This window comes from Pezoporus flaviventris, unplaced genomic scaffold (genome assembly GCF_033815535.1).
Source record: "Pezoporus flaviventris isolate CSIRO_AGI_PZ_B2104156 unplaced genomic scaffold, CSIRO_AGI_Pfla_v1 ptg000006l, whole genome shotgun sequence".
Taxonomy (NCBI): Eukaryota; Metazoa; Chordata; class Aves; order Psittaciformes; family Psittacidae; genus Pezoporus; species Pezoporus flaviventris.
This window is the reverse complement of record NW_026892554.1, coordinates 21,860,339-21,884,092: the sequence shown is the minus strand read 5'-3', so window position 1 is coordinate 21,884,092 and position 23,754 is coordinate 21,860,339. Positions and strand designations below refer to the sequence as shown.

Below are 23,754 nucleotides of genomic sequence, written 5' to 3'. Positions count from 1 at the left end.
TATTGCTGTTTGGGAGACAGGGAGAAGTATTGTCTGTCAACAGTGTTACTCAATTTATAGAATGAGAGCTGAATCTCCCTCTTCTGGGTGCTCACTAGAGAGTTTTGACTGCTTGCAGCTGCCTCAGGGAGGCTGCATGGCATTTAACATCCCGCTTCTCTGGCTGCTCCACTCACCTGAGAACTGCACCAGATTGCAAAAGGGGAGCGCGACAGAGGCAGAAGTGATTGCCTTGGAGGTGTACCAGCTCTGGGGAGGTGGGATCCCCACTTTGTCTGTGTTGGTACCAGTCAGGCTGCTCCAAGAAGATGGTCTGAAATGGATAGTTGTGTGCACCCCCAAAACCCGGCTGGAAGTGAGATGTTCTGGAGAGTGCTTTGGACCTGCTCTCCCTCAGTAATGGCTCGTTTTGCAGTAAGCACAGCAATTGCCTCACTGTCATTCATCACTCTTTTACACATACGAAAAATCAGTTATTGTCCATTTAGTGGTGTTTCTAGCAGGATGCGTGGGAGGACTTGCAGATCTGCTTATCCCATGAATGTGCTATGCCACATTTTTCTGTTGTCTTGGTGAATGTGTTTCTATGGACAGTGTCTAACAACGCCGGTGTGGAAATCCTCTCAGATTTCTTGGTGCCATTCTGAAGCAAGAGCTCGCAAAGTCTTATTGCCCTTTGATTAGGAAAAAAAACCAAAAGTGACATATTTTTTTTAATGAGTAACTTGACTTTGTTTATACTTGCATTTGAAAAGATTTATTAGTTTGCTGCTAAAAGCAAAAAACATTCAAAACTACTTCTTTGCTCTCTCCTCCATGCCTTTAACTTGCAAATCTGGAACTGCTTTGCGTGCAGTAATGAATTAAATTTTGAAGACCTCCTATGAAGCTGATGATAACTAATCTTCTTGTATTATAGCGAGGAAAATAGAGTTGAGATTAAGGCTGGGACCTTCAAAGAGGCATTCAACCCCAGTGCTAAAACGCAAGCTTGAGTTGAGGTACACAACTTGCTGTGGCTCATTTCCAAATCCCCCCAGGGACCTGTCTGCAGCAGTTTGTGCACCAGCAGCCTGACATCTCCATACAAAACTTTTGTCTTTTAACTGAGAGGCTGTATTTGGCCATCAACATGTCTTTGAGATGGTCATTGCAGACAGCTTTTTGGCTGTGTCAGGACAGTAACTGCACTAACCCATCTCTTCATCTCCTCTCCTATCGGATCCTGCTCCTTTATGCAATAGAGAGTTTATAGTCTAATGCGTGCCTACATGCAGAATAAAGAAGCCGTGTGCCTCCTCATCCCTCCTGGCTTTCCACTGTTAGCGCGTAAGAGTAGGAGTTAGAAGGTCTGGTTCCTGTTATTGATTCTGCAGAGAAGACAGTTCATTTTTCTGTGCTCCTTTCCACCACCTCCCCGTGGTGTAATAACAGGAGAAATGGAGTAATGGGCACTCATGTACTCTGCTCTGAAATCACTCTTGAGATTTCCAGATGGGGAGAAAGGTGAACTGTTCCTGTTACCCCGTCAGTGCTGTGGAGCTGCTGTCATTGCCCTGCCATTGCATGACACAGCTTCTGTGAACATCAGCTGGATCAGGTGCAAAGCACATGGGCTTCTCAGATGAGACACTGTGTTTTGATGTTTGTTTGGTGTCTAACCCCCAGAAAGACTTCCAAAGGCCTGGGGCCTTCCTGTGTTGAAACTTTACCCGTTACTAATTACACTGCACAATTAAACCTCTTAATTATTCTTTTGTGTGAATGAACTGTTCTTGTTCCTAGGGGAGTGTCTTGAGGTTTCTTTGGTATGTTGCTATTTTACTTGCTTTTGCTTTCCCACAGCTCTTTGCTTCTGGATTATTTTCCTTATGTTCAGTTTTTTTTGTTCAAGTAACTTCTGGGGCGTTCCTGGCCTGTTGAACAACCAAAGAGCCTGGAGACATGTGCCTTGTAAGGCTGGTTTCTGGCTTTATGCTTGCTTTTATTTGTCAGGAATCAAGATTTGAACCGTGAAAATGTAAATAGCAATAGATGGTGTGGAATTGAAGAAGATGGGATTAGAGAAACTGAGAGGTTGTCTCTTCCTGTCCCTTGAGCAAAGATGAAGCAGCTTTGGAGCCCCAAGATAAAAGCAGATGTTTCATTCAGAGCTTACCAAAGCTCAGTCGTTTTAGAGCTTAGGCTCTTGCAATAATGACAATTAACTTTTCTCTTCCGTTACATCTTCCCTGTTTAACCAGAGTTCCTAGAGCTCATCCAAAATATTAAACAGGCAGCACCAAGGAGTTGCTGTTGTCATGCAGGGAACATAAATAGAAGCTTCATGTTTCTCTGGAAAATCTCTTGCTGGAGAAAGCACTGTAGCCAGGTTCAAGGGGAAATGGGAAGATGGGTGGGAGCAAGGCACCAGGATATTGTTTTGGGGGACGGGTGGGGTTAAATTATTAATCTAAATAGTAAATGTTATTTATTTATAAATAAAGATGTATAATATGAATTGCATATAAATGTTACACATGATTCCATTATTATTGCATCTAGGGTGTTCATGGAGTCCCCCAAAACCCTGAGGAGCTCTCAAACTTCCGACAGAAATCTGAGAAGGCATCAAGGAACCAGGTTCATGCCCCAGCAAAGGAGCTGTCAGTGGCCAATGGGACTTCCCACTCCCCTCTGATGAGGAGGGGCATGAGGGTGGAAGGATACAATCCCAAATCCAAGTCCAGGCTGAGAAGAACTGGTTGGACTTGCAAGGAATGCTCACAGTGGGTCCCAGATCGGGAAACCTATGTATCCCACATGAAGAGAAGTCATGGAAGGGTAAGGACTCAGATGAAACACTTCAACTAGGGAACAAGATATTTTGAGCAAAGGAGTCTGGTAATTGTTACTATTTGGGGCAAAAAGAAACTGTGAGTCTCTTTGCAGCTCACTGAGGAGTAAGCTCAGGGTCAGAACAAAAAAATACTATGTAGCCTGTTGTAAGTACATTTTCTGTCCTTGATGGTATACTCTACAACCTACATACCTCATCCTCTTTGCTGCTCCCCTTCCACTGCATTTCATGTCAGGCTTCCTCTTCGTCTCATCTGGGTAAGTGGATAGAACGTCACATCTTCTCCATCTTCTCCATCCTTCTTCGTCGTATCTGCTGGTTCAACAGTCTGATCTAAACTGTCTATACTCAAAGTTACAGAAGGACACACAGTTTCCCCACGTGCTGTATTGTTTGGTAGGCATCGCTACACCTAACTGGGGAAGAGTTACAGACTCATACAGTGTGCAGAGCCCTTTGTTACAAGAACTGTAAATCTCAATTTGTTGGTTTCATCCAGCTCAGGCCTTGTGTTGCCTTGACCTACATCTGTCAAGCTAATCTTCCTGGCAGAACATAGGTCAAGATGTTGTGTGCAGCCAGATTTCTTAGTACTGTGGCATCAGGACTTCTTGTTCTGTACACTGACTCACCCTTCTTGAGGCTGTCGAAATGTGGATCATGGACCTTGATTCCTTTTAGCTTTACTTGGGGAGTGGTAGATTGTTCCACTTGATAAGTATCAAGACTATGGGGACAGCGTGAGAATGCTGTATTTTCCTATTTGAATTCACTAGAAGTAGGAAATTTGCCAAATATGGAAGTTGAATACATATATGTATTTATTAAGTTTAAGTAGACATTAAATGGAATGCATGCAGATTATATGAAGGACTGGAAGGAAAGGAGGAGGCTAGTAATGGGGCAGAGTGATGTAGGGGGATGAGGGTAGCATACACAGTTAACAAGTGGGATTATATGATGCTATTTAACATCTTGCCCTTCTATTGTGCTGAATTACAAGGAGAGAGAAGGGTAAGTGAACTTGTACTTCACATTGGGGTTCTGCGTTCATCTGGGGCAGAAAGGTGTTTCCACTGAATTAATTCTGCAGAGGGTCCTGCAGTGAAATGAGGCCCAGGAGAAGCAGCTAATGCAATTCCTATTAAAAATAATAAATAAAAATCAAGCACGTGCTTTAACTAGTCCTGGTTTTCGTAAGATCAGTGCTAGCATTAGCCAGTGGTTGGGCTGAATATAAGTGGGACTCCAAAATCTCAGTGATGTTTATCAGCGGAAGAGGGATTTTTTTTGCACCCAAGAGGTAAGGTCAAGCTGAAGATTATGGAAATGTTAGAATCCAGCCAGTGCCTTCCTCTCCCTGTTATTAAAATATATTTCTGTTCTTCTGCTAGTCTGTGAAGAGATATCCCTGTCGACAGTGTGAACGCTCATTTAACGCCTCCAACAGTCTGCGCAGACACATCCGCAATAATCACGACACAGCAAAGAAAGTTTATACTTGCTGGTATGTATTGAATACCCCTTTTGACGTTTGTTTTCAACACCAGGCTAAGCCTTCAGGTTTGGAAGCCCTTTGTAATAGATTGTGTCTGCTCCTCTCTGCTCCAGGCTATAAGTTACTGAGGGAGAGTGAGAAGAAGAGTATGTTAAACATGAGAGACTTGGCTAAAATAAGTCCTTGCTTTTGACTGAAAAATGCCCTTTGGAAACTTAGGATAAGGTTTGATTTGAGATCTACAAGTGCAAAATTCAAATTATATTGGACACCCTTGTGGAACAGCCAGTGTAATATTGGGCCACTCTTTTGCTACTTTGTGGTTGATGTGGTCGTTCATCACTCTTGTGCCTTTCCCATGAGAAAGTGGTACAAAAGGTATGTAAAGTCTTAATGAACATGGGCATGGGTGCTAGATCTTGCCACCACTGTATACAGGCAGAACTGACTGCACAAGCTGCAGGGCAATGGAGAATTAAGCCTGCTGGATTTGCTTGAGAAGACGCACCTCAAAGTTGGATAATGGATTTGGAGACTTGAGAATGAGCTATATGAATCAGCAGTGAATGAAAATCATTGCTGGGGAACATTTTTTAGCTGCGGATACAGTCTCAGTTCAGAACAAAGCCCAGTGCTTACAAAACTGCCTCTAAAACAGCTGCGTTCTCATCTGCTGTTGCAGAATAAGTCATATCTGAGTGACTGTGCAGACCTGCTTCCTGTCTCATTCTGACACATTCTTCTGTAAAAAAGAATTAAACCCGCACATTTGTGTTGAAGGGAAGTTTGCAGAAATGGAGGTTGGGGGATTTTCTTTAACTAAGATTTTGGCTTAATGCAAATGTTTCTGAAGAGCGTCCTGTCACTTTGCTGCACTTAAGTTACTAAAAGCCTGTCTTGAAGAGTACATCCTCAGGTGTTTTATTTCTTTGGACTGCCTAGTGAGCCACAGTAGCTTTCAGTAAATGGATAAAGTATTGGCATCACCACTGGGGCCTGATAAGAATACATTCCTGATGCATTTTTCAGACAGGACTTCTAAACTTTCTTTTAACTGTGCTTTGACTTGGAACCTCTGGAGAAGGTGAAATGTTGGCTCCCAGTATGTTTGATGATGTTGCTGATGATCTTTGGAGTTATGTACACCTGATTTGCATCTGTGTATTCTCTCTGGATCAGTTGTTTTCAAAGTGCAGTGTATCAGAACCAAAATGAACTTAAGGCGTAGCTGGGAAGAAGGATTTGTTTAATAGCCTCGGATGTGCCTGCCTGCTGTCCGTATTAGCTTGTACAGGCCCTGGAGTCCAGCTTCTCTATTATGTTTCAGAGCAACACACAGCTGTGGATGCACAGATTCACAGCAGAGAAGGCACAGCTAGAAATTCAAATGAATTGTTGTTGTGTTTAATTATCAAGCTTGTAGTTGCTCCTTCTCAGAATCTGGTGATGAAGTCTTAACTGGAGAGTGGTTGTGCTCCTCAATCATTGTAGCGGGAGACTTAGTGAATTCACAGCACTCTTCAAATGAAACATCTTCGTTGAAATACTTGTCCTGGCATCTCCAACAGCTTCTCTTTGTCTCGATCTCAGGTGTTCTGTTCAGTCTCGCCTTTGTTACCTCTTAGTTTGTCCAGAGTGCTGTTCTAAAAATCTCCTCTGTGACTGCAAATCCTCCCATTTCTTTGAATTCCTTCTCAGCTCCCTTGTGCTCTCTGTAAGGCATCACATCTTTGCTGCTCCTTTTCTTTTGCCTTGGTTGCTGGTGTCTGTTTTCGTTTTTTCCACCAGGCAGTTTGTATCAGTCTCACCTGTTACTCCCTTCAGGACTTTTGATGCTTTAACTTCTTGGCACCCTTTTCTCCTCTTGTGGATTTCCATGAGTAAACGAGTAGAATTTGTCATTGATCCAGCAATTGAGTATTTTGGTGACTTCAGCGTGCTGTCTGGTAGGTCACCTCCCTCTGGCTTCTAAAATTTCATGCTGTGATTTCCCCTTCTCCCCCTGCCCTACTTAGGGCTCTGCCTTCTGTTAAATTTGTAGGGAGACACCAGTGATGGAGGACTTGCTTGAACACCCTCCTGCCAAGCTTGTCACTGGAGTAATTCAGGTTAGGAAAGTATCTTTCTCTGCTCACATAAAAAGAATTCTAAATTAGGACAAATTGCAGAACATTCTGATGTGTATTTTTTTCATAATTCACTTGGTTATTGTTACGAGAACTTGCTCTCATTTTCCAAGGCTTAAGTACAGACTGTCTGGAACGCTTGATTTTCAACATGTTTATTTTTGATAAATATCACTTAATAACCTCTCATCTTCCCTCCATGAGGAAGAAAAAAATCCATCATTATTAAATATTGATCTATCATCTAAGCAGTTCCTGTTAAAAAAAAAAAAAGAAGTATTCAGGGAGCATGTCTGCATTTTCACATCATTACTGACTGTCATTTAATTACTGGAAGCTCAGGAGGAATCTTCTTCTCTCCTTTCAAAATATATCTTTGTTGCCCAGAGACACTCATCTCCTTGCTGATGCTTTTCATCCTTTGCTGCCTGCATTTCAGCTGCAATTTGTGTATTTCAGAGAAGTTCAGTGTAATTTGCCTCATTGCTCAAGTCAGTGTGTAGCTGATGAACCTTCCCTGTGTCACACTGCAGGCAGCAGAAGAGTACAGTCAGTCTTGGATTTCACAGAGACCTCTGTGTACTTCACCATGCTGCAGGGGGTGGGTTACTGTGTCTGCAAGACATGGCACTTATTTCTTGGTCATCTGGGAGTCAAGGTGGCACATCCACATCTCCTTTTGAAATGGATGCTCTTGAAATGGCAGCTCTTAAGTCCTACCAAGTTTTAACGTGAATAGTTACATACATGATGCATTCCTGAGTGCTTCTGCCTAGCTTATTATTAAAGTTGGAAGTTCAGCAGCTGTGTAAGAATTTTCAGTGTGCCATGATACAGATACAGATAGTCTTGTGGATGGGATGCTGCCGTGGGCTCGGGAGCACTGGCTGCGGAACTTGGTTCTGCTGTCAGCCTCCTTGGTGCTACACAAGTCATGAGGTCCCTCTGTGCCTGTGTCTCTCATTTCAGAGTTGTTTCCCCCCCTGCATTTTCCATCTTGATTATTTATCTTCTGTAGCATGTATCACAGTGAGCCTGATCTCCACTAGTTCCTGTATTTAGTACTGGACTGTACATAAGATGTGCCCTACTTTCATTCCCATTCATGCTTACTGTGGTAAATCCTAAACTGTTCTAGATTTCTCTCAGGGGTAATGTTTTATTATTAAACCAGCAATTTGCTGCATATTTTGGTAAACTAATCGTACATTACTGTCCAGCATCTCCACTCCAGTGACACCTATTGGTTTGGCACGTAGCAAAGAACTGTTTGAATGGAAACAAAGAGCTGGGCATTTCCTCTAATAAATTTTCTTCCTTTTTGTATTTCCAAGGTACTGCACAGATGAAAATCAGACATTTCCTCAGCCGTTCATGCTGGAGAATCACATCAGCCTCATGCATGGCATCAAAAACCCAGACTTATCCCAGATGGCCAAAGCAAAAGCTCCAGAGAGAGACACAGCAGAAGTAATTGATACGTTTTCATTGAAAAATAAGTGTACCTGGCGAGTAGCTATTCCCTTGAGGTGTTATATCAAGCCCTCTCATCCACATGGCAGATTTTCTTGTCCTCAACTCCTCCAGTTTGCTTCTCTCTGGCAGTGTCAGGATCAGCTGCACTTCAGCTGAAACTGCACAACATGTCTTGCATTTTTCAAGATATTCCTGAACATGTGGCCTTATGTTTTACTGGCCATTTTGCAGTCTGCTTTGTAACCAGATCTAATTTAGATTGTTATTACCCTTGTTTGCCCCTGCCGCTCTGGTCATGAGTCTGCTACGTTTTTCCTCTTTCTCCTTTTTTTTCTGCTAGTTACACAAGGGTTTTTTTTTGTCTTTAAAATACTTACTACTTAGATCCACTCCCAACGTGAACTGCCTTACTCCTGAGTAGGACTGTATAATTTGTTTTCAGCAAGTGTGACTGGTCAACTGATTTGATTTCGGGTCATTTGGAGTGGAGGGTTGGCTGATGGGGCTTCTTTGCTCTGTTTACTTTAAAAATAGATGTACCTTTTCCATATCACTGTAATTTATCATTCACCTGATTTCTTGAGGGATCACAGCCAAGATTGACTCTCCTCTTTATTTATGCTGTAAGGAAACGTGGGATAGCCCAGGAATTCACTTCCATGAGCTGGTGGCTGCTTCCCCAAACAGAGCCACGTGGCTAACCAGGGACAGCCAGAGGCTTCCCATGGCTCCAGCAGGTCTGCAAATGCAAGCCTATAAGCTGTATTCTAAACAAAGACTGCTCAGTGCTGCTGGATAAGGAGATAAGAAAATCATGTGAAGGGATGTATGCAAGTGTGCCATCCTCGTGGGAAGAGAAGCACACTGTGGGATGAGGGGATGAGTTCATTAGAAATGCCATGAAGAAAAAGCCTGAGTGGAGGGGAGAATGCTCGCAGTTAAATCTGAGAAGCATTGTCTGGGCCAATGACCATCCCTGTGTCCCTCAGCTGCCCCTGCTTGGTGGGCTCCTCCTTCCCACACCAAGTTTTCATATTCTCTTACCACATCATGTTCCTGCCCAGGCACCCCTTACCAGGTCTCCTGTTGCAGGACAGCAGTTGAGATCATGCATGTTGGGGTGAGGGGTTTGGGTGCTGGGAGGAAAGGCCATATGACATGAGTCCTGTGGCACAGCTTTGTCTAGTTTGTTTCAAAATACCGATGTGGATTCACCCACAGGTGTCTTCAGATACGCATGTGGAATTGAGTACTTGCTCTTCCCGGGGCTCAAGCAAGGAAGTAACTTTTTAATGTCTTGTATTTTTTTTAAGGCCAGATCTCCAAAGAGCATGGCAATGGATGAGCTGGGTCAGGCAGAGACCGCTGCGGGTTCGGGCGCGCCGCCAGCCAAAAAACTGAGAGCGCACTGGAAATGCGCCAAGTGCGGATTCACAACAGACGTCAGCACTGAGTTTCAGGAACACATACCTCGGCACAAGACAGACAGCTCCACCTACCAGTGCTTGTTCTGTGGCTTGTGCTACACCTCTCACATCTCTCTGAACAGACACCTCTTCATTGTTCATAAAGTAAAAGATGAGGAGGAGGAGGAAGAGGAGGAAGAAGAGGAGGAGGAGGAGGAAGATGCAAGGCAGAAGGTAGAAAGGGAGATAGGTGAGAATGGACACGAGGGCTATAATGGTGAGATGAACACTACAACAGAAGAAGAAAATCTGAAATGTAAGGAGTGCGAAAGTGACTCAGCTCTTTGTGAACACAGTCAGACGTGTGGCGTGGAGGGTCCTAATAGCACCTCGCAGAACAATCATTCAAAGTCTCTTCAGACTTAAAAACAAAAAAAAAACCCTTTTGGTTCGTCGGGTTTTTTTTGTTGGGGGGTTTTTACTCAAAATACAGGGTGGGGATGGGGCGAATCTTTGAAATATTCTGTTGATTTCTTGGGATGGACATAGCTTTCCGTTAACCTCTATTTGTAAGGGAAATCTAAAAAAGAAAAAACCCAACCCTGCTATTGCATCCTAAGCACTAACTCTGCCAGACCAGAGAGGTGAAAAGGGAAAGCAGGGCAAGAATCCTTGCTGGAGTTTGTCCCAACTCCTGAGGATCAAGGAGCACTTTCTGCAGCTGCAGTTTCCTTAAGATGAGCTCTCCTCGAAGTGTGCACTGCCTCAGCCTCTGCCCGGAGCCAGAGCCTTCCCTATTGCTTTCTTTCTCCTATTTATGGCTTGTTTTTTCTCTTCCCATCCTGCCTTTGTTTTACTCTTTTTAACTCATAACGCCGTCTCAGCAAAACACGCTTGTCAGGACCATGCTGGCTGATCCGGGATCTTCTGTGTTACACGGGATGGGTTCAAGCTGTATGTTGTGCTGTTTTACCTTTAATTGCCAGAATAACAACCTTATTTTCCAAAATGCAGTTTAATGAAATGTCTCAGACCTGAATCATCCTGAAAGAGAATTCTGTAGCCCACGTCCTCAGATGAGCACAGCTCAAAGCCATGTGTCCTGTTAAGGAAGGCCTGGTCCCCTTGGGGATGCGTTGGCCACGTGTCAGTGGAGTTGTGCTGCTGGAAGTTGTTCCCGGGGCGGGAGCAGCAAGGCCTGGTGCCTGGCAGCTTGTCCCAGAAGGGAGCTTGGGCAGCGCAGGGTGGCAGGTTGGCACCATCTCAGGAAGGGGAGAACACACCCCGTCCCATCCCTGTCCGTGGCATCAGTTGGAGTGAAACCACCCCAGCACTGCTGACAGCATCACCTGGTGCCAGTGTTCCCTGCAGCTTGGGCTGAGCTGTGGCAGCAGATGGGGGTCACAGCCCACAGGGGGGCTGCCGGTGCTCCATCCATAGCTCTTCTCCTGACACGGCTCAGCATTACTGCCACTCGGCAGACGTTTCCTTCCGCATAGTCATATTGACTCTCCCTCCTCAGCTGTTCCCCCATCACACGCGCTTTGTGCAGCAGAACTATCTCCTATGCCATTATTTTTTTAATTACATTGAGCCAGAACCCTGCTCATTATTGTTTACTATGACGATGTTTAAATAATTTAAGAACTATTTATCTTATTGCATTCGGATCGCTCACCCGCTCGTCTCGACGTGTTTTGATACGAACAGTTTGGACTCTTTGTATTTTTTGATACAGTGTACGTTAGCCTAGGGGATGTTTTACCAGGTAGCCTACGTAGAACTAAGGATAGCAGGGGGCACCCCCAAGCCACCACATATCTGTTTAACCCGCAGCGGCGCCCGTGCCTTGCTATGATGTTTACTTCGAAATATCGCAAATAAAAGCATCCAAGGGTCCCTGCCTGGCGTCGTTCTTCCCCATCCGGGGCGGGCCCGGAAGCGGCGGCGCGGCGGGCGGAAGCGAGCGCGGAAGCGGGGCGCGCGGGCCGGGGCGGCCGCGCTCGGGGCCGGCGATGCTGTCGCTGGACTTTCTGGACGATGTCCGGCGCATGAACAAGCGGCAGGTCCGGGCCGGGAAGGGGCGGGGTGCCGGGCGGGGCGGGGGGTGCGTTGGGTCTGCCCTGCCCGGGCGCGGGGCCTGACCGACCCCCTCCGATCTCCAGCTCTACTACCAGGTGTTGAATTTCGGCATGATCGTGTCGTCCGCCCTCATGATATGGAAGGGGCTGATGGTGGTGACGGGCAGCGAGAGCCCCATCGTGGTGGTGCTGAGGTAAACGGGGGGGGGGGGGGTTCGCCAGTATTGCTCCGGAGAGGGGGCTGAGGGCCGGAGAGCCGCGGGCCGGCGGCGCTGAACCCGACCGAGGGCGTTTTCCTGAGGGATGGGGCAGCGGGAGGCTCCCGGCCCTGGCTCGCACAGAGCTCGCCCTGCCGTGTAGCGCAGAGCTGCAGGCGAGGGGAGAGGAAGCCGGTAAGCATGGGCGGCAGCCTGCAGTGAAACCAGCATCTTTTCCTTCTGCGTCTGTCACTGCTGGGTTGTACCCTAGAGGGGTGGCCCTGAGGATGGGTGAAGGGGAGGAAGGACTTCAAAGAAATACAGCAAGAGCGAAACTCTGGATCATATCAAACCTCTTGGAGAAATGCTCGGTGGTGCAGGTGAAAGAGCCATGAAAAAGACCTTGAAGCAGAGAAGCTTGGGGTGCGTGCGTGTGCGTGTGTGTGTGTGTGTTATCCCTGTATAAACACAGTATTTGTGGCACAGCCCATCCTGTCATCAAGGGTAACTGCACTTCCCATAGCAGAAGGTGTAGCAGAACACCGCAGCGCAGTGGTATCTCCATGGTGCTGACCAGTCTTGCCGCATGGATAGGTGAAGTACCAAATGAGTCTTGGTGAGTGAAAAGGGAGTTGATTTGAGACACCAGGGGGTAAAGTTTTACAGTTAAAAGGATTTGCTGTTTCCCTGAAATGCCTGGGGAGTGTTATTACATGTTACAGTTCATCCTTAAAAATACTCATCTTTCACAGTGGCTTGGTTTTCCCCTGGCCTTCTAGTAAGCTATAGCATGGCCAGAAAAAGGGGAGCCTTAGCTGTACTCTTTTATGTAAGGGTTATTGCTCTGTGACTGGATATGTTTTAGGTATTGCACGTTGCCCTCACAGAAGTGCGGTGCAGTCGGTACCACCGGTGTTACTCCCACCCTCCTACCGCCTGGGACAGATTCCTTGGGCAGCTGTCAGCCGCTGGTGTGGATACTGCCCAGGGCCTGTTCTGTAGCTGCGGTGCCTTCTCTGTGTTTCTATGTTGGTGTTAATCACCACATGCCATTTAACAAAACTCCCTGCCAAAGGGTCTGTAAGTACAGGGGGCATATTTCATGCTGTTCCTCCAATGAGTAAGACAGGGGCTGTTAGGTCACGTCACTTCTTCAGCAATGTGATCTTCTGAGTAGCAGCTTCCGTGCTGCCTCAAGATAAGCCATGAATATACATGGTACTTAAAGTTCATCGTTTTGTTTTGGACTGCATTATTTATTTGGAATGAAGAAGGTTAAGTATTTTGTAACAATTGCCATTTAGAAGACAGGACTAAAATAAATGAATAGCAGTGCCTGAAATGAGATCGGGAAGCAAAGCCATGAATCATGGTAGCAGATTTTTAGCACACCCGTCTGTTCCAGATGGGATTACAGAGCCTGTGTGTGTTCAGAGCTTTGTTAGTGAGGAGGATCTACCTGCCTGCAAAAAAAGAAACCAAATGAAATACAAAGATTGGACTTGATGATGTTAAGGGTCTTTTCCAGCCTCGCTGTTTCTATGAAAAGAAGCTTCCCACCACTGTGGAAGTTCTACCAGTGAAGAGCTCAGAAGTCAAGAGCTGCTGCTTGTCATCAGCTTTGCTGTTATGAAGAAAGCAGAAGGGTTTTCCCATTTGGTGTGATATTAACACCGGCTGCTGGCAGTGCTCTTTTCCCAGCAAATCTAAACTGCTGGTACGATGGGGATTTAAAATCTGATTGTGATAGGGGTTCAACAGTGCCTGGTCTCCAGGGTGGTTTTCTAAGGAGCTCTTTGTTGAGGTTCTTGTGAGATTTTTCTTAAAGGACTGTAATCTCCAAAACCTGATTCTGAGTGTTAAATATTGTTCAATTGCTCCTTTTCTCTTTTTCAGTGGCAGCATGGAGCCTGCGTTTCACAGAGGAGATCTCCTGTTCCTCACAAATCGAATTGAAGATCCAATCAGAGTGGGAGAAATCGTGGTCTTTAGGATAGAAGGAAGGGAAATTCCTATAGTCCATCGTGTCCTGAAAATTCATGAGAAGTATGTTAAGAATCTGGGGGGTTGTACTGCAGGATGTTAAGCTAAATTATGTTTTTCCTCATCTCCTTGGTTAAATGAACGGGTGTGACGTCAGTAACTGGTATCCAGGTGCTGTAGGAAGCAGCACATAAGTTTCAGACAGACAAAATCTGCCCTCCTTGGTTTACTTGTAAAGGTAATCCAGCAGAATGCAGAAGGTCTGTGTGAGTAACCTGGACTCCCCATGTCACTTAATGTCTTCTTGAGCCATCATTTCCATCCCAAGGTACTACGTATTGTCACCTGTAGGCACGGCTGCACTTCTGTGTGTGAAGTTGTTCTTGTCTGTGGAGGTAGAACTGATGGAAGAAGGGTATTTTGTGTGTAGAGTGCATTATTTTAAAGTTTGTCTTTGTGGAAGAAAGCAGAACCCTCCCTGGCTTCTGCTGTCATGCAGAGGGAGGGTGTTTCTTTTCTTCTCTGTAGGAAGTCTGGCAGTGTTACACTCGCGGTCTCTATGCATTGGGCTGTCCACGTCCTGTTCATTCTCTGAACGTCTGTCAGATTGCATGTCTGAAGGAATGAAGCGCAGTCATTCTGGTTTGGTTGCTGAACAGGGCTTGATTTTCAAGCAAGGCTTCCTCAGCAGCCATGAGCCTTTCTGTTTTGCTGGATGCTGTGACTGCTTCTGGCCAGTCTGGGGGGAAATGAGCCTTCCCCATGAGGCATTTGAGCAAAAATTAAATCTTGCACTGAATCCTTGGTTCTTCAAGCCAGCTCGGAGAGGGCAACAGTTGGATGGGGTTGCAGCATCTGTTTCTGCCTGCTGGAAGATGCATGAACTGGAACTATACCAGTACTCGGAGATCTGTTCCTAGGTTAAGAGAATTACTTGAATCATGTGTAAAGGTGGCATTTGATGACTGCTCCAGTCAAGCGAGGTTGAGGGGATAGAGAAAGGTCCCTTCCCCCAAGCATTCATGGCAGCCATAGCTGTTGAGACACCCAGATCATTTGTTTGGCCCAACAACAAGGTCAGACAGGTTCATGCACACAAATAGTCCAGCTGAAATCCTGGCTATGAGAGGGTGGCACCTCTCCCAGCAGACAGAGCAGTCTTTGCTGTTCAGATTTACTCTGTACTCAAATCTTTTAACAATGCCAGTTTTCAAAGTACCACTTTGATACCAGTAATTCAAAAATAAGGTCAGTATAGTTGATAAATCTGTAATCTAATGCTGCACGTGCACTTTTTGAGATGTCTTGGGAACTCTTAAGTGAAATGGTACTTTCCTCCTCCCCTGTTGCATGCTAAAGTCTCAGCTGGGCTCCAGTGCTGCTTGGGCTGATTATTGAGGAGGCAACAAAGTTCAAGGTCTTCTTTCTCCACTCTCAGCCGCTATCTAGGAAGGGGAAGCAGAAATGTGCATTCTATGTGTCAGTTCATCTTGAGATATTACCCACCCTACACTTTTTGCTTGGTTCTGTCTCAGCACTATAAAGGTATCCAGGGCTTTTCCTATTTTAAGTAACAGGCCTATAGTGCCAGTCGTTGATTCTGTGAAGTAAAACCCTTCTCCAATATTTTAGATTTCATTTAAATAAAACAACCAAATAAAAACCTGAACTTTATGTTAGGAAAGATAAACTGAAAAATCCCTACAGTGACCTTAAGCCAGGCAGAAGCCAGGAGGCAGGACTCGGGTATCAGTTGCTTTTTTAATTATTTAAAGAATACTTTTTCTGGTGCCAGTTTAGAGTTTGGGAGTATCCTCTGAATGGATGGAGTTCCCATTTCTTCCTGTAGTCATGGATTGAATATGAAATGTGAAAAGTGAATATGAATGTGAAAAGTCTCTGCAAAAGCTGACGAGTGTGAAGCTGAGGGAAAACAGAAACCCTGTTCCCTGGGATCTTCTAGCAGTTTGGGCTCCAGTTCACATCAATATTGTTTCAGGGAGAAAATGTTTTTTCCTTGCTGATCTTTTTTTCTTTGTTCAGACTGAAATTGAATTCATTCTTTATCACTAAACACAGTCTGTAGTCAAAACTTCCTTGGTGGTTTTGGTGCAGGACAGCCAAAGCAGATTTTAGTCACCTTTCAGACAGAGCAACTGTGCTGTGGGCTTCTTGTGCTCATTCCTGGTAGACCATTGAATCTCCTCAGTAAGATGGTGTGCTCCTACACCATCAGTCTGCAGAGATAACTGTTTTCTCTCTATGTTTGGGTATCTTCTTTTTCCAGACTGTATCTGTAAGTTCTAGAGTTTGTTGTCCCTACACAGGGAGACAAATGTGCTTTGAAGAAAGATCTGTTCTTTCCCCACCTCTTTTTCCTTTCAAGCTTCTCCTGTTGAGTAAGTAACACATGCTGCTATTCAGGCATGATGAAAACAGCACGAGCTCTGAAGACCTTCTGCATGCTTTCCTGTGTTGCATTTAATTTGTCGTTTCTGTGAATAAGCTGACAGAGTCAAGCATGGAGAATGCTCCTGCTCAGCATCTGCCTCCAGATGCCACAGGGAGATGACAGTGGTCACTGAACCCCGAGCAGTGGCACAGGCTGCTGCTTGGAAGACAGCAGAGCTGACTGCCCAGCACACTGAAGGGAAATGACTGGGAAGGATGCACAATGTGGTGTGTAGAGCTAGAGCATAAGAGCAGCTGTTTGCACGTCAAAGGTTTGTCTGCTCCAGGATCCTGGTTTTGGCAAGTTGACTAATTAATCTCAGGATGAATTAAAGACTAGAGAGAGTATTTAGTGATAATTTCCCTGCTTTAGCACATTATGATTTTAGGCACAGTCACAGTTTGTTATTAATGGCCTCCTTCACTTTTTCACATGGAGTATCTGGTCACTTTTTGAATTAATACAATTTTTTGGCATCCAAAACACCCTTCCGGTGAGATGTTTGCACTGTTGTTGGTTCTGCTTAGCACCTTCTCTGGCTTGTTTGAACTTGTTATCTCTGAGTTTGATTTGATGCCCTCTCAGTCTGGTATTGGAAGAGGCAGTGAAAAGCTGTTTTATTGTTGTTGTCTGTGTCATTTGCATTGGACTACCAACGTATCTCCCATCAGTTCTGTCTTTTCCAGGCTGAAGAGTCCTGGTCTGTTGTTTCTTGTATGGAAGTGGTTCCAGACCTTGTTACCCATTTCTGAGCCTTTGCCAGTTCTTCTCTCCATTTCAAAAAAGGATGTAGGGGGTTCAGAACTGCACAGAGCATTCAAGATGTAGGCACATTGTGAGTTCATGCAGTATCATAATGGTATTGTTTGCTTTGTTTTATCCCCCTTTCCTAATAATTTCTAAGTTTCGGCTTGCTTCTGACCACCACTGTCTAGAACTGTATGCTTTAACCCCAAATCTCATTTTGGGTGATAGTACAGAGCCCGGCACCCAACATTTGTATATGAAGCAAGAGAAGCATCAACATGAGAGAGGTCAAAAGCAAAGAGGTGGTAGCTGCACCTTTGTTAGAAATGTCTCATCCTGCTGGTTGCGTTCTTCAGCTCTGCTAGAAAGCTTGTCTGGGGCCAGAATTCATTCTTTCATTGGCAGTGTTCCTCCAAACTGCTTTCCACTGCATTTGACAGAGTTTCCTTTTTCATCTTGCTTCACATGTAGGACATGACTGCTTCTAAAACCTTTGTGTTAGTCTCTATGTGCTCGCTCTAGAACAGCTTTTAATGAGTTATTCTCTGACTTACCTGGCTGCCTTTCCTTTGCTAGGCAAAATGGTGACATCAAATTTCTGACAAAGGGAGACAATAATGCTGTTGATGACAGAGGGCTGTACAAACGAGGGCAGCACTGGTTGGAGAAAAAGGATGTAGTAGGACGAGCAAGAGGGTAAGTGAAGTTGAAAAAGATGCTGCTTTTTACACTGCCCTCCCCCTGTGCCATCTGTTAATCCTCCTCTTCCTCTTGAACTCTCCCTGCTGGGTTTATGTAACCTGCCTGAAAGCATTTCAAAAGGTACTATGGAGAGTTAAAAACCAGAGGTAGTTCAGTTCTTGGCTGGGCTTAAGCGAAGGTATCAAGCCCTGAGCTGCATCCTGAGGTTTTGATCCTGGGTGGACACTGATGCAAAGTCCACGCACGCTCAGGCGTGACTGGAATTCCCATCAATATCAGTCTGCAAGGCACAGTCTTTACAGGCAGGTGAGAGCTGAACAGGGCAGAGGCTAAAACATGCTCTGGGGCTGATTGTCACTTGGCCCCCACTGCAGTGGCTTCCCTACTTGGGAGGAAGTCCCAGGCCTGTTAAGCAAGTTTACCATAGCCCTCAGCATGCTTAAGTGGCTCTTCATTTGTTGAAGTACCAGGGCAGTGCTTCTCCAACATGCAGCTTTGAATAGGTTTTAATAAAACCTTTATTCTTGTAGATTTGTGCCCTATATTGGAATAGTGACTATCTTAATGAATGATTATCCAAAATTTAAGGTAAGAGCTCTTTTCATTTTCTGCCTGCTTCTCCCACCCCGGCTAAAATTACTTCATGAGAACTTTACAAGCACAGGCAGAACCATTTGCCCTGTGTGTTTGCTGCTGTTACTGCATCTTTAGATGTGAGCATGCATTCTTGTGTCTCCTTTCTCTTACAGTATGCAGTCCTTTTTTTCCTGGGTCTGTTTGTGCTGGTCCATCGAGAGTAGCCTCTTGAACTGAAGTATGAGGTGAAGGTGCCATAGATTTTTTTTTAGAACTATGAAAGATGAACGTTTGAAGTAGATGGTGGTCTCATGTGCCAGGAGGAAGAAGTCCATCCAAGAATTTCAGAGCTTCTTGGGTTTGTTCTGTTTTTTACTGCGTAAGGGGAAACGTTTGTCACAGTATTTCCAATGGTTTGTCACATTTTAGCATTTTTAGTGAATTTTTATATTAAAAATTTAAGCCAAACTGGTCAGTGTTTGTACTTTGAAGCTGAGCTTCCTCTCAAAGTGCCTACAGGACTGCTTCCAAGTCTGTGCCTCCACTGGGCAAGCGTGACCTCTCCCTGTGCTGACTGAGCTGTCAAACACTGGCTGTGGAGGTGGTGTTCTTTCCAATTCAGAACTGGAATAAAGATTATGCATCTTGCCCGGTATGATCCCTGCCATATTCTTGGTTACTGCTCTGTTGAGTGCAGCCTCCTTGCCCTGGGAGGTACCTGGGCTTTGCCGTTGCAGGATGACTCCTAGAGCCTCGTGAACTAACTTGTCCTGTCTTTACAGAGCAATAGCAGCTCCTCCTCGTTTCCTTATGGAGAGTAAGTGGTCCTGAGCTATAGATCCATTGATATTTCTATGTTTCTGTAAAACAGAAACACTGAAATAATCTGCTTGAAGGCTGCAAGGTGTTTTGGGCAGAAGATGGCAAAGGATTACTTCATGCATAAGCTGGCACTGTAGCACTAGGTAACAGAAGAACTGAGATGGGAAGTAGCTGTAGCTCTTGGCAAGGACAATTTAATAGGATGCAATAATAAAATTTTCTTAGGTTTGTAAACATGTTTGAGGTTGTTAATGGTCCCTACAGCTGGCCGCCTCAGGAGCTCACCTGACAGGCACAGAAAGGCTGTGCCCCCGTTGCCCTGAGGTCTGAAAGAAGGTCACTTGTCACCATGTGCAACAGCTTTTTTCTAGGCTTTTTATTCAGAATGATGAACTTGCTTGTGTAGAGTGGTGTCACAGCAAAGCCCAAGGAAGAGAGTCTGCAGTTAGCAGCTTCAGTCTAAACGTGTGCCACTTTCACTGGGTGATCGACCATTATAACTAGTGTCTGTCACGTTACACTGACTCATGAAACCATTTTGCTTCCCCTTCACCAGGGCAGATCTTCACAAGAGCAGGCAGTGGGAGCACAACCTCTCTCTGAGGCTGCCTGGCCCCTCTCCCCTCTCCTGCAGTTTACTTTCTGGTTGTCTTGCTAGGACAGCTGCTGTGTGTTACTTCAGGTGCATTTCACTGTATCTTCCATTCCCTCTTCATGACTGCTTCAAGAATCCACAGCAACAGGGATTATCGTGGATGATCACTGTGCCCTGCACACAGCTAGGGTAAAAGCAGTCTGGAAAAGCAAGGACAAAACCCAGCTGGGTGTTTATGGTCTTCTTGTATGTGTACCTCATTAGGCTTGTCAGGCCTGTCCCTCCTATGGAGGTGAATTGTGCCGTTAGTTATGTCCATGGGACCATTTTGCTTGATGTTCAGGAGCTGGGCTGACTTGTAGTATCCCAAGATGAGTCGGTTTAACCAGTTAGTTTGTAACCTGAGTAGCATGAAGCAAAAAATCATCTTATGTTTGGGACACTGAATGAACAGGCCCAGCCCCTCGCACTGAGCTTTGGGTCTGTGACTCTTTGTATAATCATAACTCAGTAATAAAAAATGGTAATAAAATCCTTCTCTCCCAGTGCTGGAGCTCTTGGGAAGAGAATTTGGATACAGTTTCTCCAGAATGCTTGGGTCACAGATGGAATGTTATGTCTTTAAAAGCCAAACCTGAGCAGCAGTGAGGGAGCACAAAACCACTCTGGGAGCTGCTCTCACTGTGGAGCACTTTCCTGAGGACTTAGAGCAGCATTTCTGCCTTTGCAGGTCACACTGAGGCCAAGCCTCTGTTCCCCACTTTGCCTTTAGCTTAACCTGCTTTTGTGCATAAATTGGTTTTTAACAGGGGCTCACACAGAGGACTTAGTTGAGCTCTTCTGAAGTCTGCTAATCAACACCTCCCAGTGAAAATGTGAGTGCTGTGGTTGCTGTTCTCCAGGTCCTCTCACTTTCACACCTTTTAGCAAAGATCAGAGCGTGCAGAAGCAGTAGCGCTACTGTCAATGAGTTAATTTAACAAAAAAGTCTAAAATACAATGGATTTATGATTACACAGGAAGGATCAGTTCCATAATCCTCTCTCCAGAGCAGCTGCTGAATCCCCAGTTCTGAGAGGAGAGTCAAAAATTGGTCATTTTGAGATGTTAGGAAATGGTAACGTCCCTGTCCTGCTCACAGCAGGGTTACTCTGCAGTGTCACTGGCTATGGGCAGTGCGGCTGAGGGCCATATTCATTGCAATGTGGGTGCACACCTATGCTTGGGCATTTGAAGGAAGGAAGGCACCTGCTTTTGCATGGTGCTTTGTGAAGGAACTGAGCAGGAAGCGCTTAAAAGCCACTTGCTTGGACTAAAGGGTGGGATGAAGCCAGCTACAGCCCCGCTTCAGCTGATTGCTCTCTTCTGGGTTTGCAGGCTCTTTAAGAACAGAAACAATTGCCCTAAATCAGGGGCTGTGGTGTGAGATTTGGGAATTAATCTGTGGCCCATGTTCAGCCTATTTTCAGCTCAGTGTAGCTGAGAATGTGCTTCTGTGTTATCAGCAGTCATGAACTGAGGTGTTGGCTCTAATTAAAGTGAGGATAAATAAGCAGTTAATCCACTCGCAGCTCCCACGTTGCCTCCCACATCCCAAACCACATCCCTGTAACACCTTTCCTGCTACAGTGGGAAGAGAGGGTGCTAGGGATGAGCCTGCACAAGCTGGAACCAAGGACATGGGGGCAGGATGACAAAGAGTCACTGCTGGTTCTGTCCCCACCAGATTTACTCTGCTTTGCTGAGCAGAAGAGCTACAGAGCGTGTGGGATCTGGTTCAGCTGGGCACTAATGCTGAAATGCTTGGCAAGCACTGCTGTGCTCCTGCAGCGCCAGGGGCTTTGCTCTTACAACTTGATATATCTCTGGATTTTGTTTCAGTTTTATTCGGTTTGGGTTTTCTTGTTAAAGTGAATCTGCCTGGCCAGCTCCAGCAAAGCCTTTGAGACTTAAGGTGTTGGAGTTGGATGGAGATCTTCGTGTCACAACAGGAATGAGATTTGTTTGTAAAGTATGTGTGTGTGGAATGGGCTGCTTTATAAAGGAAAAGAAAAAAAAAAAGAAGGTAAAATTCTGCCAGGGCCAAGATTGCCGCTGTCTCTGTTGTGGTTACAGCTAAACAACAGGTTTTCTGGTTGGCAGTTTCATTGCTTAATTACTGTTCAGTTACATCCGCAGTTTAGGGCACAGATTCCTGCACGAGCAGGAGCTGTTTCACACAGCAAAGCAATCTGAGTGTTGCTAGAATTTGGTTGGGTGACTCTTTCATATCAAAGCCAAATGCATGAGGAAGAGCGTGGTGGATGGGAGGTGAGCTGTGAGGAGCAATGTGCTGAAAGTTGAAGCTCCTTGGGACAAAGGCTGTCTTTGTATATTTATGATGCTTGAACACATGGTTGTCAGTTAAATAGTAATAAGCATTACACTGTTTCATCCAGGCCTGGCACTGTGCTTTGCTTACCTGGGTTTCTAGGGCTTGGGTTTGTAAGATGATCAGTTGCATGCTTTCTTCAACGAGACCATGTAATCTCATGGTGGTCTTCCTGCCCCTAAAATCTGAACAGGACAAACTTATTTTTTCAAGGAGACTCTGCAAGGTAAAGTCTTGTCCGTGCATGGTCAGAAGACCACTTCCTGCTGGAGAAAGGCAGGAATGCAGACTTAGCTTCTAGACTGGGCTGAGCTCACTGGCAGAAGGAGAGGAGATTTAGCCAGAGTACCTCACTTGTGGTGGCTCCTTTGCTGGAGCAGGGGGAACGCAAAGCAGAGGTTTATGTATCCCAGGCTGAAGACCCACATGATGTCAGTGACTCAGTGGCTGAATCAGATGAGGAGTGTCATGGTTCCAGTCCTCAGACTACAAAATGTGCCTGGGTGATGCCACAAAGGCAGGGCCCTTGCAGTTCCTGTCAGTGTCAGCAGCTTCTGGCGGTAGCTGATGCATAATAGATGACTGATGTGACCATCTCATCAATGGCTGCTGGGAGAATAGCACCTACGCTGTGCTTTGAGCCACTTGAATAGCTTCCTGCCTCTTTTACCTTCTCCCCTCCCTTGCAATGCCTCCATCCCTTTGTCATCTGCACCCAGGTGTTGCTGCTTGCTCATGCACCAGGAATCTGCAGGTCTCTGCAGAGATAGTTCTGCCAGTCCGATGTATGTTGGATTCAGAAGGGGCACAGTGGCTTTCCTGGCAAACCTGGCTTATTGGATCTACTTAGCCATAGTTGGTGTCTTCACTGCTGGTTGATAGTCTGCCCAGCCATAAGGAGCTCCTCTTCATGGCAGCAGCTTTTCTGCTGATGTGTGTTCAACCCTGCTTACCCCTCAGCTTCTGTAAAAAAAAACACTAGCTCCTTCAGATACAGCCCTGTGGAGCAGGGCCTGCCAACATGCTGGGTCCTGCTGGTTGAGTGCATTGTGAGTTAAATCTGTTCCTGCTCATAGGGCAATTCATACACCTGCACAATTCTAGCAGGTCCTCTGAATGTGTGATCTAGTAGAGCTAAACTTTGAGGGAAAACAAGTATCTCCACAGAGATACTGTACCCAGCAGTGCATGCTTGAGCCCAGAACCTGCCATGTGCTGGGTTGTATCCCCAGACCATGAGCAGCAGGTCAAGGGAGGGGATTTTCCCCCTCTACTGTGCTCTGGGGAGAACCTCCTGCAGTCCTGATTCAGCTCTGGGGCAACAACAACAGAGGGACATGGAGCTGCTGGAGCGAGTCCAGAGGAGGCCACAGAGCTGCTGCAAGGGCTGGAGCAGCTGTGCTCTGGAGCCAGGCTGAGTGTGTGTCCTGGGTTCAGCAGTAGCAGTCATTTTTCTCCTTAATAGCTGGTGCAGCGCTGTGTTTTTGACTTTCAGACTGGGAACAGCACTGATAACACTGATGTTTTCAGTTGCTGCTCAGTAATGGTTACTCTGACCAAGGACTTTCTGAGTCTCATGCTCTGCAGGGAGGAGGGGAAGCTGGGAGGAAGTAGAAAAAGGACACCTGACCCAGACTAGCCAAAGAGGTATTCCATACCACAGCACGTCATGCCCACTATATAAACAGGGGGCAGTTACCCAGAAGGGTTAGATGGCTGCTCAGGTCAGGCTGGGTATCGGTCGGTGGGTGGTGAACAGTCGTATTCTCTTCCCTTGTTATTTCCCATATCATTATTATTATTGGTGGTAGCAGCAGTGGTTTGTGTTATACCTTAGTTACTGGGCTGTTCTTATCTCAACCCATGGGAGTTACATTCTTTTG

The 23,754-nt window shown here is 45.7% G+C and overlaps 2 protein-coding genes across 8 annotated transcripts in view; both read left to right on the top strand.

The window, feature by feature from the left end:
• ZNF592 (zinc finger protein 592) overlaps positions 1–10,358 on the top strand; it is a 44,564-nt gene extending 34,206 nt beyond the window's left edge. For 3 of the 6 annotated variants that reach the window (XM_061447444.1, XM_061447442.1, XM_061447441.1), the window contains 4 exons: positions 2,545–2,823; positions 4,234–4,346; positions 7,798–7,933; positions 9,253–10,358. In XM_061447444.1, the coding sequence (XP_061303428.1) occupies positions 2,545–2,823; positions 4,234–4,346; positions 7,798–7,933; positions 9,253–9,771 (1,047 nt within the window). In that variant the 3' untranslated portion in view covers positions 9,772–10,358. Of the gene's footprint in view, positions 1–2,544; positions 2,824–4,233; positions 4,347–4,450; positions 5,245–7,797; positions 7,979–9,252 lie in introns of those variants that run through there. The other 3 variants (XM_061447445.1, XM_061447446.1, XM_061447447.1) reach the window with 3 other exon arrangements.
• A 961-nt stretch (positions 10,359–11,319) lies between these two features.
• Positions 11,320–18,551, top strand: SEC11A (SEC11 homolog A, signal peptidase complex subunit). Of its 2 annotated transcripts, XM_061447448.1 has the most exons (6): positions 11,320–11,411; positions 11,511–11,620; positions 13,520–13,669; positions 17,382–17,501; positions 18,038–18,095; positions 18,257–18,551. In XM_061447448.1, exons 1-6 carry the CDS (start codon positions 11,361–11,363, stop codon positions 18,305–18,307), a joined length of 540 nt encoding a protein of 179 aa, XP_061303432.1. In that variant the 5' UTR covers positions 11,320–11,360; the 3' UTR covers positions 18,308–18,551. The 2 variants fall into 2 exon arrangements, with proteins under 2 accessions (XP_061303432.1, XP_061303433.1); XM_061447449.1 differs by lacking the exons at positions 18,038–18,095; positions 18,257–18,551 and adding an exon at positions 16,745–16,893.
• The last annotated feature ends 5,203 nt before the right edge of the window (positions 18,552–23,754 follow it).

Excerpts from the sequence above, each read along its gene's own strand:
- SEC11A (XM_061447448.1), top strand. The coding sequence starts at position 11,361 with ATGCTGTCGCTGGACTTTCTGGACGATGTCCGGCGCATGAACAAGCGG. Across the intron at positions 17,502-18,037 it reads GTAGTAGGACGAGCAAGAGG|ATTTGTGCCCTATATTGGAA; the intron begins GTAAGTGAAGTT and ends TTATTCTTGTAG. Across the intron at positions 18,096-18,256 it reads ATGATTATCCAAAATTTAAG|TATGCAGTCCTTTTTTTCCT; the intron begins GTAAGAGCTCTT and ends TTTCTCTTACAG.